The sequence below is a fragment of the Tursiops truncatus genome, chromosome 1 (genome assembly GCF_011762595.2).
Source record: "Tursiops truncatus isolate mTurTru1 chromosome 1, mTurTru1.mat.Y, whole genome shotgun sequence".
In the NCBI taxonomy this organism is placed as follows: Eukaryota; Metazoa; Chordata; class Mammalia; order Artiodactyla; family Delphinidae; genus Tursiops; species Tursiops truncatus.
Window position 1 is genome coordinate 126422734 of NC_047034.1, and position 19857 is coordinate 126442590.

The 19857-nt window shown below is 38.5% G+C and overlaps 2 protein-coding genes across 15 annotated transcripts in view; one reads left to right on the forward strand and one right to left on the reverse strand.

Moving 5' to 3' along the window:
• MIER1 (MIER1 transcriptional regulator) overlaps nucleotides 1-16972 on the reverse strand; it is a 56116-nt gene extending 39144 nt beyond the window's left edge. For 2 of the 14 annotated variants that reach the window (XM_019919676.3, XM_019919672.3), the window contains exons 1-4: nucleotides 16818-16972; nucleotides 15613-15713; nucleotides 15489-15530; nucleotides 2385-2409 (exon numbers count right to left, since the gene is read on the reverse strand). In XM_019919676.3, coding sequence (XP_019775235.1) covers nucleotides 2385-2409; nucleotides 15489-15530; nucleotides 15613-15713; nucleotides 16818-16884 — 235 coding nt within the window. In that variant the 5' untranslated portion in view covers nucleotides 16885-16972. The other 12 variants (XM_033865307.2, XM_019919673.3, XM_073788592.1 and 9 more) reach the window with 12 other exon arrangements.
• The window catches only part of DNAI4 (dynein axonemal intermediate chain 4), a 129627-nt gene continuing 126720 nt past the window's right edge, over nucleotides 16951-19857 (forward strand). Inside the window, 2 exon segments of the mRNA XM_019919668.3 lie at nucleotides 16951-17137; nucleotides 17140-17251. Coding sequence (XP_019775227.1) covers nucleotides 17083-17137; nucleotides 17140-17251 — 167 coding nt within the window. The 5' untranslated portion in view covers nucleotides 16951-17082.

The window sequence follows — 19857 nt, forward strand, 5'->3', positions numbered from 1 at the left end:
CACATATCCACGAAAATATATTCTAATATAAAGGTAGTTGTCCTTAACTTAGTTGAAATAACTCAAAGATAGAGTATAAAAAGCAAAGTTTATTAAAATTACATACAAAACTCTTACGAAAGGCATTAAAAATAATCCAGTAGGTAACTTGTATAAGCTAATCTATTTTTAGCCTTGTGGCTGGAGAATACTGCTGTACTCAATAGGGTCAAAACTTGTAATAGGCGATAGCAAATGCTGGGCATATATAGTCTATAAACTATCCCCACATTTGGCTATTGCCAAACCTGGACTTAAGTTTACAAAAGCATTGTTAACTAATAAACAAATGAGTTACTTAACACTAAAAAAAACAAAAACAATTAGCAATTTATTTTTATCAATTTAAAATGTTAAAGGTTATATTACCTTTATATATACCTACCCTTCTATTTCACGCCATTAAGAAAACCAATAAGTAAAACAGAGATATAGAGGCTGATTTCTTGAAAAATCAGACAATTAGGAATAAGGGGCACCAAAACTCCAGGGTTCTTGTTACCTCACAATATTTTCTTATGTGCCAAATACTATGCTTAAGCACTTCACATACATTATCTCATTTAATCTTCAAACAATCCTATGAACAAAAAACAAAAACTTGAGGCCCAGAGAGTTTAAATAGCATGTTTAAACTCACAGAGCCAGTAGGTGCCAAGAATGGAATTTTAATCCTGGTTCTGCCAATTCCAATGCCTTTGCTTTTACTGTGCTTCCAAGGCTCCTGTAAGCCCGAGTTTCAGAAGCAGTAGATATTCTGCCTCAAAGAATACCTGAAAAGAGCCTATGTTCACAAAGATGAGTAAACTGCAAGCTAGGTCAGATGGCAAAGCACTGAGAAGTCAGTATGCTCTCTGAGGAACATAACAAAATATTGATATTAAATATAAAATAACTAAATATATAATTGCTAAATCAAGTATTATCTTGTTATAATACAAATGAGTTATCAGAGTTTTAGAATGATTTATAAAATAAAAACACTTAAGAAATTATATTACTTTAATTTCTTCTGGAAATTAAGAAGAATGTGGCATAATTTTAGTAGGGGATCTTAGTACTAGGTGAGGGACCTTAGTACTAGGTGAGGGACTAGACACAGCGTTCTGTAAGAGCAGTTTGAGAATCACTAATTTAGTTGTTGCTTCTTTGTCCCAATCATTCTTCCTTCTTTCTGAGTTTTCAATGGAAATGTCCCAAAACTTTTCGGTTCACACAGCAATCTTCTAGGACACTTAGTCAATAATTATGTATTCCTACAGATGTTGCTATATTTTTCTTCACCCTTGTTTTAGTTGACTTCTTTTTACCTTGTTCTTTGAGACCAACTAACCATCCTATTCCTTTCTGTTAATCACTAAGGCCCAAGATTAGGCTATCTCCTAGGGAAAAGAATCCCAAAAGTAAATTATTAGGGTTAGGGAGTCTGGTGCTTTGTGTAAGTATTTTGCTTCAGAGTTAAGGCTAGTATCACTGTTCCGTCATAGAATTCCATCCTACTGCAAAAATCACTAAAAAGTACCTTACATCTTTGCAAAGACTCAAAAGATAAATTCAGTTTATAATACATCACGTGCACTCATCATTTTATTACCTTCCCTCCCCTAAATCCTCACCTCTAATGGCTACTAGATGTAACTGGTTTACATTGGTGGAGTCTATAGACAAACCATTTAGCCTGGGTCACATGACTACTATTATTAGCATCAATTCCAAAGTATAGATGTTACAAAGGACACAGCCTTTCACCAGTGGACCAAAAATTTTTTTACATTAAGTTTTTATTCCTAATTTTTTCTTAATTGCCTACAATTATTATTACTTAAAACAATAAACATTTCCTTGGACAGAAGCCTGATACTACAAATAATAAAATCTAAAAATAACTTTCTTAATTTACAACAACACTCATTTGTTGAATCTTTTATTTTACCTTTCCCTCTCTCATATGCGCTAACAGTATTTTTCTCAAATACTCTGAGTTTCCTATACAATCAAATATCTCTAAGCAGTTAATGTTTCCTTTTTAAAAATACACTTCAAATATACTTCAAATCAAACAGCAAATAAAAACTACACAAAATACATGTGGCAATTCATTAAAAAAAAAGAGAGAAAGAGAGAGAGAGAAGAAACCCACAAATAGTCACGAGGTTGAACTCACAGCAGCCTCACCTGTACCTTCATGGGCAGTCAAATATTTCATCCATTTCTTTTTCCCCAGAGAAAAGAAGCATTCAGAAGAAAAGCAAGTCAGATGATAGTCTAACTCCTCTAACCTTTATGTAACTAATAGGCCAAATGTTAGTCGAACAGAGATTATAAAAAATATAGAAAATACTTACCTGGACTTGAAGACTCAACAGATGGCTGAGTGGGGGAGAAAAGAACAAAAATTAGCATCTTTGTGTAGTAAATCTTTATAAACATTACAGGAATTATTCAATGACTGATATAAACACCAAAAACTATAGTTACGTTTTAATGTCTGAATTGTCTAAGACAAACTAAAACTTCCCATATAATCCTTTCTCTGACATTATGTTAACTTAAACATAGAGAAAAATCTAAAACGTTCCTAAATCTAGAAACAAAGACAATAACGTGGAATTAGATTCAGATTTTAAAGGCAAACGTGTATCTCATAATATATGTGGTTCAAGAGATATGATTCTAGATCCTGGAATTCTCTAAAATATTATTTCCTTATCAATCAGGGAAAACCCAAGGTTTGTTATCAAGCTGGTCTCTGGCTTAAAATGAGTGTGAGAAGGGAGGCAGAAACAATTTAAAACGTTGTTTAAAATAAAAATTTCGTTGTAAGAAAGCAGAAGGAAAAATTTAAGTGTTACTTCAGCACCAGACAGTACATTAGGTTAACTTTACTAACACAAAACATACTTCTAAATTACCACAGAATTAACAACCTTTCACGCTCAAATCTGGGAAGGTTATCTAATGGAAGATCACAAAGATTCCCAATTATAATGTTCCTTCTACTGTACCATTCTACCTCTCATAAATTTAACCACAAGCATCTGGAAAATTTAAAGATAAAATTGTTAGCAATTTATTTTAGTGTTATCACCACTTGACAGTCTGTGGCTGTGTTTTATCTTAATTCACAATTATAAACAAGTCATCTGCAAACATCAACTCCTACAAATTCAATAATAGAAATTCAAAAGATGCCTCAAATGACATAAACTTTATAACTGAAACCTTGCCTATTCATTTCAAGCTATCTATTTCATGCTCATTAGAAGTCAGAGATGCTGGAAGTCCAAAAGCACTAGCAAAAAGATAGAGATATTCTAGTGTTTTCCTTCTTTCTACTAAGAAGTAGGGCAGAGAGGCAAGAACAAAATTGAAATGAGCAAAGTGCCCGATTTTTCAAAAGCTAGGCATCTAAGACAAATTCTTATAAGGTGTTAAAAGTCCATTTTGAAAACTGTCCACATTATGCTATTGCAGTAAGTATGCCATTCTAGAGTCCATGTGGTGACTTAGATTGTTTTGAGGCATACTTTTTCAAGGGTCCTATTTTTTCCTTTTAATTCTTACAAAAGAATGGTTCTTGCCTACAGCATTGTCTCATTCTAACAAAAGACCAACAGTGTTCAGTATTATATATTTTCAAGTGTCACACCACCATCTTTACTTAAAAGTCACTCTGCCACAACAGAGTGAAAACAGTGCTACTGTTCAATTTGGTTCCTCCAATGGGAAGCTGTAGAGCAGGGTAACAAAGAATGTAACCATAAAAAGGGTTTTTAGCTTGCTTAACATCTTTTGAACAGTTATACACTTCTAGCTCAAAATAGATTTAACCACCACACAAATTATTACACAGCAAATCAGTATTTTAAAATATTAATCCACTTCTACTTCATACTTTATTTCCTAAGTTTAAGCACAACCTCTGTTCAAGGCTACAGCAAAGTTAATGACTATCTTCATCTGGTCCCAGGTTCACTATCCACAGAGTAGCCTTACAATGCTGTTTTTCCTTTTTCGTAAACTTCTGAAATTGGTTTGCATGGCATAAACAAAAAGAACCCAGGACTTCTTTCAAATTAGCTAAAAAGAAATAGCTCTTTGAGCATCTGGTTCTTTTTGAACACTTCAATAATTATTCCGCTTAACAATCTTCTGATTAAAAAGGCTGATTAAAAATAAGTTATTCTACTGAAGAATAAAAGGTACATTTTCCCTGATGTTATTACATACTGGCAATAACAGATACTGAATTGCGACTGGCGTCTGTATTTGTATTTGTAAGACGCCTCAGACTGCGCTAAATGCCAATAGACACCACACTGATTGTTGTTTTACTGGTAAATAGTTACCACTTTAATGTTCTGAAAAAGGCCTGAAATATCTTCCATTTATTAAGATACCAAATGTTTAGAGGACTGATAGCATTTGTAAGTATAGCTGGCATAAGGTAGAACACTCAGTGCTCAAAGATAGCACTAATCATATTATGTAAGACATACTAGAATGTTTTAAAACCGTGATTTGATGGATGGTATATCTAGATTAGAACTGGGGGAGGGGAAGTAGGAATGGTTTGCCTATAGATACATATTTTAGTATTCCATGTTCAAAATAAAATTCTACTGTATCAGTTTGATGAAGACGGGAGACCGGTTTCCTGAAAGTTAATTATATCCAATTAAATCAAAGATGAGCTTCTTGAAAACAGGCATTTGAAAATAGTGTATACTGTAAACATTACTTTTGTCCAACCAACAAACTAAATGATTATCTTTCAAATGAAATATGAGATTAGTATCATAACACAGAAAACTTTAGTATGAAATGAGGGCATTTTTTATTTAGGTATTTAAAAGAACAACAGAACCAGCTTATGTTCATAGAGCACTACATATTTTCAAATGCATAAGGTTACTTGATCATAAACCTGACAATAAAACCTGCCCCACCTACCTCATTTTATAGATTAGCAAACCCAGGGAGATAAACTAACTTGATCAAGGTTCCACGGTGGGTAGTGAAGGTAAAGCCTAGGATCTGATTCCTTCTATACTTCCCATGGAAACAACTATGTTAAAAAAAAAAAAAATTATCTTTACCTCTCTCCTCCTTACTTTCTCTTTCTTTTTAAAATGGCTTTCATCTATCCAAAGCATGTTTAAAAATGTGACTGCAAGTTGTCATCTGTCATGTCAGACTCTTATTTATGTCACATTAGGAACTGGTATCTCTAACAATACCCTCCAGAAAAACCTGCAACATCTACCGTTAATGACTACAGTAAATTAGAAAGGAAGAAGGAGGGGAAAAATAAAACTAAAGCTAAACAGGTAATCATTTGTAGCAATACCTATTTTTAGCAAAAGCTCAAATTATAAAATGTAAGCAGTAAAGAAAATTTTTACATTGGGGATTAAAATGCACTTAAAATGCACTCATACATTACTGGCAGAAGTATGAGTTAGTTTAAGCATTCTGGAGATCATCTTGCCAACATGAACTTACCCTACTGATATGCCTAAAACAGCACACCAAGATACATGTATATCATGTATCACCACAAAGTTGTCTATAGCAAAGAGTTGGGAAAAAATTTAAGTCCATCCTTTAACTAGTTAGAAATGAAATATAGTTTTTCCAAGCAATGGAACATTATTAATCCATTAAAAAGAATGAGACAGTTCTGTTTCTGTTGATTGAGAAAAAAATGCTAAAAAGAAATATATATGTATATATAGGTACATGTATCTGGATAAACAAACAGCTATGTTAGGAGTAAAAAGCAAAGTATAGAGGAGAGAGTAAATTGGGCTGGAATATACATAAAAAGTTTTCCCCCAAAAGGATACACAAGAATCTGTTAACAACAGTTACCGCTAGAGTATGGGTGGCAGAAAGAAGGCTTTTTTCATTTTATACCTTTCTGTACTGTTGGAATTTTTTAACCACTTGCAAGCATTACTCTTTGTTTTTTAAAAAGGAAGTCAGTAAAGACTATCTCGTGGAATTATGAGCTATTTTCACTTTCTTCCTTTACTTTTAGATTTTCAAGGAAACCTAGTATTTGCCTTTTTTTTCTTTTTTAACAAGTCTGTATAATTTTGAAAAATAACCTAGTTTTCTTTTAGGTACATAATTGTTTTATCTGAGATGGAAAACACTAGAGAGACAGAATATGAATAGGCTAAATCAAATTAAAGAATGAACTCTGTTAACTTTTATAGCAACTTTTATACTGTCACCCACATATATGATTCAGTTGATCAAGCTGCTAATAATTGTAAAACATTCAATGCCTCAGATTTGTTCAAATGTTTTTCTTCTGTATTTTTCTAGACCATGGTAAGAAATATCCCATATACCAGAAAACTGCAAACTGAGAGATAAAAGATCAACTAACTAGAATATCACCATTACTAAAACATAAATAAATAAGGTAGTAAAAACATGAAGTAGTCATTAGACTCTTTTATCCCAGGCAATCAAGAGCGTATTTTTCAGTAAGTATAACTGTCCTAATTGTTCCCCTCAAACCAATTCCACCACCATTTAAGTATTATTACCACCTACTTAGTAATGCAGACACTGAATCACAGATTCTCACCGGGATGAAGACAGACAGGAGTTTAGGGCCTACTCCAGGGTGGAGAAGGCAGGGAGACTGTGCCAGGGCCCACCATCTCTCTTCCTCCATACACAATTAAATCACTTAACTTTGCTGTTGGTTAACAAAGCCTTGGAGTTAAAACTAGCAAGTTTACCACAGTAGTAGTAATGCAGAGGATGAACTGCTATTACTCAGCACTAGGAATTCAGAGGCCTACTAGGTTCCAGTCTTAATTGTGCCACAAACGGCACCATCTAGGACAAATTGCGTAAGCTCTCTGCTCAGTTTCATCTTCCCTTAGATGAAAAGATTTAGATTTCTTCAAGTTTAGTTCAATTTCCTTTGAGATCTAAGTTCTTTACTTTTATTATGAATTGCTCAAAAGACATAAACACTACTGAGGAGTACTTAGCTCCATGGATGGGATATGTTTAAGATTCTTCTAAATTTTTTTTTAAAATCTAGGGCTACTGGGAAAAAAAGATCTCAATGTGCAAAAAGCTTTTGGGGGTTGCTACTTTATGAATTTCATATCTACATAAACCTAATTATACAAGTCATTCTAAGCCACGGCATAAGTCGAACAGAATGGGTCCCAGCAACAACTGGTATGTGAACTTAATCACTGCAATGAATTTGCAAATCTTTTGAAATATACAGGGACTCCATCTGAACTTTATGCAATAAATTTCTATATAGCTGATTACCTTTTACGAAGAAACACTGAAGTTTCACTGGCAGTGTTGTATTTCTGAATTATTTGGGAAAATGATTAGTCTCAAGAATTCTCTAAAAGAAATTCACTTCTATATTTCCCAACTAATCTTTCCTACCTTATCAAGCACTTTGACTATTACTCCTTCTGAATTAAGCTTTTTAAGACTTTCATGCATTGGTGTTAAGCACTTTGGATAATTCCTTAATAGCTCTGTAAGTATAAACACCAAAAAAAGGTTTTTTTTCATTAGCAGTTTTAAGGCCTAAATTCATTGCAGTAAAACAAGTTTTGTTTAGAGTAGAAATTAACACTATCAAGAACAGCAGTCAAGATGATCCCATTTCCTTAAGAAACAAAATTCAAATACCCTTGAAAAATGCTAAACAGGGAGTCTGTTTTTAAGAGAAATGGACAGATTGGATAGTGAATAAATAAGATTATGTATTATTTTTGGAAATACTAAAATACTTTAAACTAATACAGAATAGCAAATCCATTAAATTTTCTTCTCTTTATGAGACAACAATATGGCCTAGGTGAAAAGACAGGTCTTGCACTATGCTGTGGCTTTTCTTCCTTGAAAAGGAAGTCCCTTATGTGTTTACAAACTCTGAAATAAAAAACAAATTGTTCATTCCCAAAGGTCTATTCACCACATTCCTTATAAAACCTAAAGGATCGCCTATTTCTTCCTCTTATTCTCTCTCTCATTGCCTTTGTAAAACTGCCACTGCCCTGTAATTTCCTTCCTTTAAGTGTGACTAGGAGAGCCTCCTTTTGGAAGGTTGATTAATAATTTTAAGAGATAATAAACAATGAGAAATATTACCAAAAAGTATTAAGAAAGGGAGCATATGCTATTACTTCTGTATACATTAAGTATGTTTTTAACGTTACTACAATTTTAATAAGCATTAAACACATACTATTATGGACTAAGATGATCAGATCAAGTATGAAAAATTAGTGTTTTGTATTCACATCTAAAGCAAATTGTATTTAAGAATTAAATATTTTTCTGGAGAAACAAGGTCAGGGTCATTCTATGTAGGAAACAACAACAAAAAAGCACAGAAGCATAATACCTACATTTTTCTCTGGAAACTTATTTCTTCAATAACCCGTTTTCCCCTCAGATTTATCAAATAAACGCATACTGTCACTTTGCGCTTAGTGTTATTCTATCAGTTAGTGTCAATACTCAGGTCTATTTAACCAAAAGTGCAAGAGCACGGCATTTGAATTATTTTACCACATGCTTTGTATTGGCAGCATAAAGAATGAATCTCCTGAGCGTTCACATAAAAGTAAAAGCACTCTATAATATAAAACAAGCATTTCTCCTTATCTAATTTTTAAAATGACCAGTCTCTAAAATCATTCTAAAATTTTTTTTTTATTCTAGATTTTCTGTAGGAGATGAAGGTTCCTCCGCGCTTCCTCCAAATTCACTATAAATAAAACCATCTACAAGTAATGGAAGAATATAAAAGATGAATTTTTAAGATACCAGGTCACTAAAAAAGTGCACTGAAAACAAAATTCAGGGTTTTTTTCTCCCTGAAACTGAACTATCCATGTGTTCCTACAGAATATGAGAGTTCCATTCTCCAAATGATGTAATGTTTAAGCAAACTAAAACATACACTTGAAACTATTAGGAAATGACCAGTGGCTCAAAATACTGCTTTTCTTCTCTTACATGAATGCAACCATCTTTAATTTCTAAAACAAATAAAATGTTAAAATGCTTTTATTTACATATTAAGTTTTCAGTGTGGTAGGCAGTTAAAATTTCTGAGTAAGCTTTTAAATTTAAATTTCACCGTATTTTCATACGCTAAGATATTTTCCTTCAGTAATATCTTGCTTTAAAATATGACTACAGAACTTAAAGCTCAAACCATTGTGAGCAGCACCACGAGGCAAGAAACCACATCTCCTATTACAACACACTGCTGCTTATCTAATGGGCATGGGATCCAATGAAGACTATTTGACAAAATATATGTAAATCCAGCTACACAGAACCCCTTCCCCTGTTACATATGAAGGAAAGAATCACTTAAGAACCTCATCAAGGCTAAAAACCTTTCAGCCCAGTGAAATAAATCCAGTCACATTTAAGTGAAATACAAAGAACTATGTTTTCTCCAACTCATAATTTCTTGAAATACAATTATTTAACCACAAAGAGCAAAAGAAATTGAAATAAATCCTAAGATCTAAATTTAGTTTTAAATCAGAATATTGAATTTTTAAAAATAATACTGGCAGCAATCAATCCTGCTACAGTAAAATCTCTTCCTCTTTTAATAGCAAATACTCCAAGACATAAATATAAAGTCAGTTTCCATAAAGGGGAAGGAGCACCCTAAGAGCCACTCCAGAAAACTGTTTAAGCTTTAGGTCTCTCCACTCAACAGGTACATGAAAAGGCCTCCAAATTAAGATTCTTATCCATAACCTATGTTTCTGTATTCCAAGGTTTTAAAAGGAGAAATTATGGTACTGATAAGTGTACTCACCATTGACTTCATTTAGCAAATAATGAAGACAAAAACGGGGGTTGGATGATAAATAAAATTACCTACTTCCTGAATCTGTTTTTAGGTGCCTCTGAGACTATGAAAATGGTAATTCTCACATGAATAAAAATGGCTTTATCAACATTTAGAGTGGCTGTACTCAAAGAAGACATAAAAGTCCAAATATATCACCTCTTGAACTCCAGCGAGTAAAGGACAGCGAAATTCTTCAGACGGTAAGGGGAAAAAACGTGTTTAAAAAAAAAATCAAATATTTAAAGGTTTAAATCAGAGGGAAAAATTTAAATCTCCAGTAGCATATACTAAATTCAAATTAATCGAGAGAGGTTATTTGCCCACCGATCTGAGGCCCCAAAATGTAAAACAACTGCCACCGAAAAAGGGGGCTTTGGCAACTCTTTTACTAGAAAAAGAGCAAACGGGGGAAAAAAAATTTTTCCCTAAGGGGTAAAAAAACTGGAAGAGAAAGAAGACAAGAATAGACAGCCTAGATTTGCAAGGGGGGTAAATGCCTGGAAAGTGATGGGGGGTAAGAAAGGGAGAAAGCAACTCTTCTGAAACGTAAAGAGAGTAAAAGAGGTTCTCCGGTGGGGGGGAAGGGGAATGTTTGAAGAAATGGGGAGACTCCCCCAACCTAGAGGGATGGATTGCGAAAGACCAGGTTTATTTCTCCACGCTCATCTGGTCACCATCTAGAAAATTACAGAGTTAATCAAAGGCCGTTTTCCCCAACACAGGCAGAATGTCAGTAGCAAACCGACAAGGGTGACGCGGAAGGGCGCAACAGCATCTCGGCTAGGGAAGGAAGAAACTTCGCAAGAAGAGGAAGCAGCAGCTCCTCTCTTGGCCCCTAGCACCGGCCGGCGAAGTTGCGCCACAGGCGCCCCAGCCCCGCGGGCGCCCCCTCCCCCTCGCCCCTCTCCGTACGCACGGCTACGCAGCCCTCGATCCTTCAAAGTGCCCCCCGAAGTCCAACTACGCCTCCGCTTCCTCCTGCCCCCGGACCCATCCCAACTAAGTTCCAACGGAAAGCTCCCGCCCAGAGCGCGGCCTGTTCCGGACAACAGGTGGGCAGTGGCGCCAGCAGGGCTGGGCCTCCCCTAGCCAGGCCCACTCCACTCCTCCCCGGCCCGGACCTGGGGGCGCCCGGCTCCGGGACGGGGAGGGGGAGCTCACTCCCTTACCTCCGCCATATTTGCCGTACTGACGGGTCACATCTCCGCGGCGGCCGCAGCTGGGTCACGGCCAGAACCCGGATGTAAGACTCGGCAACGGGACTCCAGCCGCCGCCGCCACCGTCTCTGCCGCTCCCGCCGCCGCTGCCTCGGCGGGAACGCGCAGGAGCCGCCCGAGCGCGCCCACCACACCCCACTCCGCCCCCTCGCGGCGCCCGGGCTGAGCTGGACTAGAGGGAAAAGGCCGGAGCGCGCGCGCGCGGCCCCGAGGCAGCCCTCCCCCGGAGGAGCGCAGAGGAGGCGGAGCCAAGGTGGGTGTGGGGGGAGGCGGGCATCTTCGTGCCGGGCGCCTGCCCTAGCGGATCCGCGACTCCAGCCCGGGAGAGGGCTCTAGGGACCAGAGAGGTCGAGGAAACTAGCCAAACTAGCCGCGTCCTGCCTTCATATCGCAGGGGAAAAGATACGATACATTTCACATGTAGGCTTTTTTTGAAGTGCATTTGTTAGAAAACGGATGTTGCTGTGATGCAACAGCTGCAACTAGTGCGCTTTGAAAGCGGTTATCCCTTGACAGATATTTCTCTCGGTTCTTTCCCTACAGGAACTGTAAAATCCCATGTACCAAAATCTTAGAGGTCACAGCAGAGATTAAGAAAAGGGATTGTGCTAGGTAGACTGCCATCCTCATATATCATTTGCTTTTCCTCACACACCTTCTGCAATGCCAGTAGCAACATAATTGTGCAACGGCTGAATTCTGCACAACTAGAGAAAATTTTTAAATGTGAAATATTGAAAAGCTGCTCTTTAATAGATATAAATAATCTCCGACTCGACTGCATAGATGGAGAACTTGCTTATGTGCAACGCCTGAAATGCCTGCAAGTTAAAAGTTTATTTTAATGTATTGGCCTAGAACTGCCAAGTGGCTTTGGTGACAATTCTGATGACTGCCAGAGCCAATGATTGCAAAATAACAAACATGTTTCACCTCCATTACTAAGGCAGATACTGGGTAATGCAAACGTGATATTAAAACGTGCACTAACACATTTTACCAAACCAGAAGTTAGACAGTCTTATTTCATAAAGACCTGTTTTCCCCCAAATGTTCAAGGGTTCTTCTTATTGCAATTTCAAAAATGACTACCAAAGTCAACAAGTTATATATGAAACTCATTCATTCCCTCCAAATAATGTGATGCCAGCACTGCAATATATTGCATAAACGTGCACGTATACAATTTTTCTTTAAACTGATACTTAACTTACAAGGAATATGGGGAAGTCTGTTTTAAGTTATTTGTATTCCCTTAAAATTCTAGACTCTATTAAGTAGCTTATTTCCAAAGATTCAACATTAACTTGAAATTCTTATGTCCAATAATAATTTGTGCATGAATATTTTGTGCATTTATAGGTATATGAAGTAGCTGCTAAGTAAGGACATTACCTGGTAATATGACAGGAAAAGAGTCCACAGACAGTCTGTAAACCAATTAAACATAAACATCTGATGCACATTTTCTACTGAAAGAAAAGCAAGGGAAAGAAGAGAAAGGAAAACTTTAAGGTTCCCAAATCTACAAACAATTTTTACCATTAACTGTACTGTACAGTATTTTCATTTTATTTTTTTATAATACTTATATAAAAGTGTTTTTCAGGATTCCTTGAGGGAATAAATATTTTAGCATAGGTATACAGTTTCTGAGTTACCCTGTTGAATTACCTTAGTCCTTTGGACTCGAAATAGAAATGACTTTTGTATAAGCCAGTTCATATTCAAACACTTTTCACTTTGAGATGCTTGATGGAAACAGCTGTGAAGGCAAAGAACAATGTATGTGCATAGACCTGAGGTGGGTAAAGATAAGAAAAATAAGGGGCCTAGAGGTAGAAACTCAGGCTTTATAAAACCACTGGTTGAAGGAGAATTATCCATTTAAATACTAAAGCTAATATATGAAATTTAGCGGGTTAGCAAAAGGAAAATTAAAAAGTATTGTCAAAATGCAAGGTACAGGAATAACTTGCTTAAGCCTGTTAAATCTTTGATTCTTCAGTTAATTCATCAACAAGAATCCCAATTGTGATAAAGAGCTGGGGATCACGGTCCCTTAAGCTACTGAATAAATAAGCTACTGAATAAATTCTGAAATTGTCAGGAATATCGAGGTCTGGGACGTATTTGAATAGATATCCATCTTACTGATAAATGACTTTTAGGTTTATTAATATTGTGTTATCAATTTTACTATTTTTATGTGGCATTATCGTTTAGGGGAAACATTCCCTCTACATTTTTCTCCTTCCTTTTTTTGTAAATGTGGGTTACATGATTTTTTTTTTTTAGGTTCAGATATTCTAAAGGTAAAAAGAAACAGCTCCAATATTGTAAGTCATTGGTAACATTATTATTGAATTCAATATAGTTTTACTCCCCATTTTATTCTAGTGCTATACTTCAAAAATTTTAAGGAGCCATCTTAAGGAAAGCAAATTCTCAAAACGCTTGCTTACCTCTTCAGTATCAAATATGTAAAAATTAACTATTCATTAGTCATAGAATCTTAATGTTGGATGGGATCTTAGAGGTCCTTAGTCAATTTCTACACTGTCTAGGTGGGAATCCCTCATTCTGTTTCCCCACTACCAGGCTTTTCTGCCTAAGCTTAAACACCTCCAATGACTCACTATCTCATGAAAAGGCTGCTCTTCAAAAAAACCTCTAATGTTTGGAACATTCTTCTTTTTAACAAACCAGAATCTACCTCCTTGGTATTTCCACCCATTACCCTGAGTTCTTCAGCACTTTGGATTAATTCAACAGATGTCTTCTTTGTATTCAAATACAAACACTCAATATTTATACTTGGGTCAACAAAAAATAAATCTTTAAAGCCTACTGATACCAGAGGAGCTGAAAACGGGACATTACAGAGTTGAAAGCATGAGAAAATTCACCATTGCCTATGAGCTGTTTAAAATTATTACGGTTTATAATCTTTATTTTGTGATATCCAAAATGGTAGCTGTTAGAATTGTGTAGTAAAACGTTTACAGTTAAGCTAAAAGGTGTGGTTAATTCCAATTATATGTGAGGTTTGTGGCTAATGTCCCAAAACAAAAAAATCACTATACAAAGCCTGAATAAATGCCTCTTTAGCTCCCATTCCCCACCTAAAGGCTTCCTTATTTTCAGGCAAACTAACATTAACTTTTACCACATAAGCTACTCAAAACTGTTATATTGGGAAATTCTTTTTAAGCAATTTACTGCATACTCCATTAAAAAGTTTTAAACAATTTTATAGAGGCTGCAATACACAAACATAATACATACACACTCACACACACACACACACACACACACACACACGAACCCCTCGAAGTTATTTTGCTATTAACAAAAGCATTTTAAGGTCTCAATTTTTCTTCAGCCAGTATCCCAAACTAACCAATAAGTAACCTGGCAATTTACACATACCTAAGAAATATAACCTTTTATTCAGGACCAATACCTGATTCAAATATAATGTATACAATATAAACATGTTATGCACTTCAAAAAGGTACCTCTCAAAATGCACCAAGAAGGGCTTCCCTGGTGGTGCAGTGGTTGAGAGTCTGCCTGCCGATGCAGGGGACACGGGTTCGTGCCCCGGTCCGGGAGGATCCCACATGCCGCGGAGCGGCTGGGCCCGTGAGCCATGGCCGCTGAGCCTGCGCGTCTGGAGCCTGTACTCCGCAACAGGAGAGGCCACAGCAGTGAGAGGCCCGCGTACCGCAAAAAAAAAAACAAAAACAAGAACAACAAAAAAAATGCACCGAGAAAACAATTCAGACTCTGGGGCTGTTTGAATGAAATAGATTAAAACAGCACATTCAAAACCCTAAAACCAAATTCTGTATCTAACAATTTTCAGAGTCCATGAGTCCCTTTTGAGATTATTGTGTTAACTATTTCCTTAAATTTTTATTTAAGAGTGACAGGCTACACATGATGTACAGGTGAAAATTTATGGATAACTATACTAATTTGGTTGAAGATAGATAAATGTCAAAAAACTTCACCTATTTTTAAAATGTGCATTTTAGATAAATTGAGTTTTACCTTTACTCTAGCAGGCAAAATGTAGGTTACAAAGCAGTAATGCATTACATTTGGAAGCCCCACATCTATGACAATCAGCATCATCTTTTTGTTAGTTTGATTTTTATTATTAACGCCACCCCAAAACACCTATATAGCCTTCTGGTTCTTCAAAGAACAGTTCTGGTTTTTCTTTTCATAATTTTTACATAAAGAGTTTTATCCAGTGGCTCCATTTTATCAGATTATCACAAACTGATACTTTGATAGTTTTTATATTGTTGACATGTTATTTTTATCTCACCCAAATTCTGGAAATTATTGGCCCATCAGCAGTTCTCAAACACTGGAAGAGTAATATAACATTTATATTACTTGAGGGAGTTTGGACTTTCCCTCCCTTAATCTCCAAGTGTGCCCCTGCCTACCAGCATCACATCCGTCTTGTCTGCATTGAACCTCAACCAGTTGGTTCTTAACCACGTCCGAAACTCAGCCAGGCACTGGGAGAATCGAGCCACCACACCATCTGGATCAAAGGAAAGAGAGCCTCAGTAGTAACGAGACTAGAGACGATGATACTACAAGCTCACCATTCGCCCTGTCTCTAATTTTTAAAAAGACGGCCAGGAATTAGGACAGGAATCCCATGACAATTTTAGAAAAACATTAATGAGTCTTGAGTCATGCAATTTGTAACTGATGATAAAGGAATAAAAGCGATCCAATAAATAGGTCGCCTCATTCCACCCATGATTGAAGAAAGGTTCACTCAAGTCCGGGTCATCTCGTCTAAGCGGCCTCAGTAGACGGGCCAATCTTGGAACTGCATAAGCTTTTCTGCAAAATTAAGAGTTTTAGCGTTGGAAGAAGCTTTAGGTATAACTGGGGCCCCAGAGAGAGGTAGTGACTCGCCCAAGGTCACACAGCAAACGAGGACTAGAGATGGTCTCCAGGCCAGAGATCTTTCCACCAAAAGCTGAAAGAACAAGGCCATTCAAAGACTAGGGAGGCATCTGCCCCCAGGGATACACCCAAGGCCTGGGAAGACCTCATTCCCTCACAACAACACCCTCTTCGAGCTTCTCTTCCCTCCCTCACTCCCTCCGAAAAGGGCCGGTTTGCCCAAGACCCTGCTCACCACAGGGGGCTGCAGTGGGAGCAGGAGCCTTCCCGGGCTGAGACAGAACCCGGAGATACTGCGGAAAAGAGGCGAAGCCACAGCGGGGCGGTCAGCTTGACCCCACCCCGACCGCGTTCCGGGGCCGACTGGAGAAAGGCGGAAGCGGACAAGGCGAAGCGAACTCACTCCGCAGCGGACTCCCAGCGCGCCGCGGACGCCGGGGAAGACTGGCGCCGGCGCCACCGCCACCGCCAAAGCAAAAGACCAGTCTGGGAAGGGGGTGGATGGCGATGCAGAGCTGCGCATGCGCCTTGGGTGGCCGGCGCCACTCCGGGAGGGGAAGCGCGCCCGGCGCGCTCTCTCAGCCCCGCCCCGGAAGTTAAGGGTCTTCCGGGCGGTACTCTGCAGTGGGGGAGGGGAAGCAGAGAAAGGGGACCGAGGACACCTCGGGAGCCCCTCCACCCAAACAGGGCTAGGAGAGGAGAGATGGTTTATGGAGGCTGCACTTACAGCCGCTGCCGCTGCTGCCGCCGCCACCTCCGCTGCTGCCGCCACCGCCTGAAGAAGCCCCATCCATCCGCCTGCAGCCCGGGAGACTCAGAGCCTGGGAGGGGCCTAGGGCCCGGGCCGCCCGCCTCCTTCTTCTAGTCGTCGTCCGGGGCTTGCTCTTGCTCCACCAACCCTCTGTCCTCCCCTCCGCCTCCGCCCTCCTCCTCGGCCTCCAGCCGCCAGCCAACCGCGCGGCCGCTTGTTGAGCCAAGGCTCCACCGTCTCCATGACGCCCGGCAAACATTCCCGTGCCTTAGCCGGAGCCGCTGACGCCGGGGGTTGGGGTACAGGGGCTCCAGAAGCAGCCAGGGAAGGCGGTGGTCGACCACTCCCCACCCAGTCGCCACCATGCCCATCTCTCCGGTAGACAGCCGCAAGCAGCCGAACGTCGGGGTGTAAGTTCCGGCGCTGAAACCTAAGTCCATTCCCCTGGGTCCCGGAGGGAGCCTTTTTAGATCTTAGCACTTACTGCATCTGTGTTCAGTCGGCAACCCTCGAACCTCCGGGGCGGCAGTGTCTACTTCGTTGGCCTAGGACTGCCTTTTCCAAACCTCTACTGCTGTGCTTGGTCGAGAAAAGACTTAGTTTGTTGGGAACCACCCTCCTCCTAGCACTCCTGTTTTTTTTTTTCCCGGTCTGCAGTCTCCAGCTTGTTGCTTCCAAGCTGTGCCCAGATGTTCAACCCTCTCAGCTTCTGTGAGCCACCAGACCGAACATTACTATGCTCGGTAGTTGAGGGTTTTTTCTACCTTCTCCTCATACCATCCTGCCTTAAAACTCATTCCAGCTTACAACTTTCTCTGTTGTTCTGCAGCAGTTGGACGAGAGGCTGAAGAAAAGCATACAGCTCTACAGATGTCTCGCTTACAACTTCAAATGGTCCCTTAGTCCAGCAATTACACTGAAGTTTCCCAATTCATTCACTCTCCCGCACTTCCAGACCACTTTTGTTCTCTCTTCTCAAACCTTCAGCATCTCTTCTATCCAGTCTCTTCCAGATCAGCTAATCTTTCTTTAGCAGAACTTGTTGAAAAGGTCTTGGGAGAGAACCTTCTGCTCTTTCCTGCATATGGTACTCAGGTTTTTGTCCATCCTATCACTCCACAAAAAATAGCTTTTGTGAAGGTCAGCAATAACTGTCCAGCCAAATACAGTGGCCATTTCTCAGTTTGTTTCTTAACTCACCCATCAGCAGCTTTGATCTAGTTTACCACTTCTTGAGTGTTGAATCACTTCATCTGGTTTCTGGGACACCACTCCTCCCTAATTCTCCCCTTGGTTTATGCCTACTCCTTTTCAAAATACTTTGCTGGCATCTCTTTATCTCTCCTGTATCTAAATATTGCAGTGTTGATGGGATCAGTAAACCTCTTCACTATTGTTTTTTGCCTTTAAAAGTCACCTATTTACTGATGGTTTACAAGTTTAACTCTGCAGCCAACACCTCTCCCAAGAAAACAGACTTAAAATCAAGCAGCTGTGCTTAAAAGTTAATAGGCATCTCAAAATTTGTATCTAAAACTGAACTTATTTTGCCCTCTAATCAACTCTGCAGTCTCCCATTTCAGTAAATGGCAATTTCCACTCTTACAGTTACTCAGTAAAAAAACTTTGGGTTACCCTTGACTTCTCAATACCCCACTCCATCAGCAGATTCTACCATTTCTACCTGCAAAATAAGTCCAGACTGCCACTCCAATGTAAGTCACTGTTACATTGCAGTAAACACCTAAATGATCTTGCCCTCACCCTCAACATAGTAATCACTGTGGCTCTTCTCAAAAGCCTCCAATTTCTCCCATTTCACTCAGAGTAAAAGCTCACATCCTCACAGGGTCCCACAGAATCTCACTTTGGATTCTTCCCCCTGGCTAATTACACTCCATATTGTTCCACAACAATATCAGGCATATTTTCCAACTTCAAGGCCTGGGCATTTGCTGTTCTTTGGAATACTGTACCCGCTAGTAATCTCATGACACTCATTTTCTTCACGTGTCACCTTATCAAAGAGTCCTTCTCTAATTACCCTATGTAAAATAATACTACTCTCCCCAGTACTTCCTGTCCCTCAACTTGCTTTATTCTTCTCCATAAAATTTATTTCTGTTTGATACATTATATACTTGTTTGTTAATCTGTCTTCATCCAAGCTATGATGTACTCCATAATGGCAGAGAGTTTTGTTCACTGCTACTACTTAGAATGAAGAAGACAATATTTGCTGGCAGCAAACAAATGAGTGAATATGTATTTGAGTAACATTGGTTATTGCTCATCTCGTCTGGTTTTTGTTTTTACTTGTAGGTATGGCAATCTCAAACTAACATTAAGTTGGTTTCATGTGAATTTTTAAAAAATCATAAAACTCTCAGAGTACCTGAGAGAGTGTTAGAAAAATTCCCTTCGGGATTTCTTGAATAATGACACATTCATGGGAGATTACCTATTAAAGAAAGAGTGGGGTGGGAGATAAAAATTAATATAACCTTCACTTTTTGAGGTAGCCATATTATCTAATTAAAACAAAATTTCATACACACTAAAGTTTACAACCATTGGTTTGACCTAATGTTTCTCATCTTTCTCAGTTTAAGACTTAATCCTGATCTTGGAAAGGATATCATGAAACATGTATTTATCAATTTTTCACTTTCTCACTCCAATTTTTCCTATATTGGGTTTTTCCCATTGGCTTAGCAATACAGATCTTCTTCAACTTACAATGAGGTATGTCCCAGTAAACCCATCACAGGTTGAAAATATCATTAAGTAGAAAATGCACTTATTACACCTAGCCTACCAAACATCATACTTAGCATAGCCTACCTTAAACATGCTCAGAACACTTATATTAGCCTACAGTTCGACAAAATCATCTAACATGAAGTCTGTTAAATAATAAAGTGTTGAATAGCTCATGTAATTTATTGAATACTGTACTGAAACTTAAAAGCAGTGATTGTAAATGTATTGGTTGTTTACCCTCATGATTGCACGG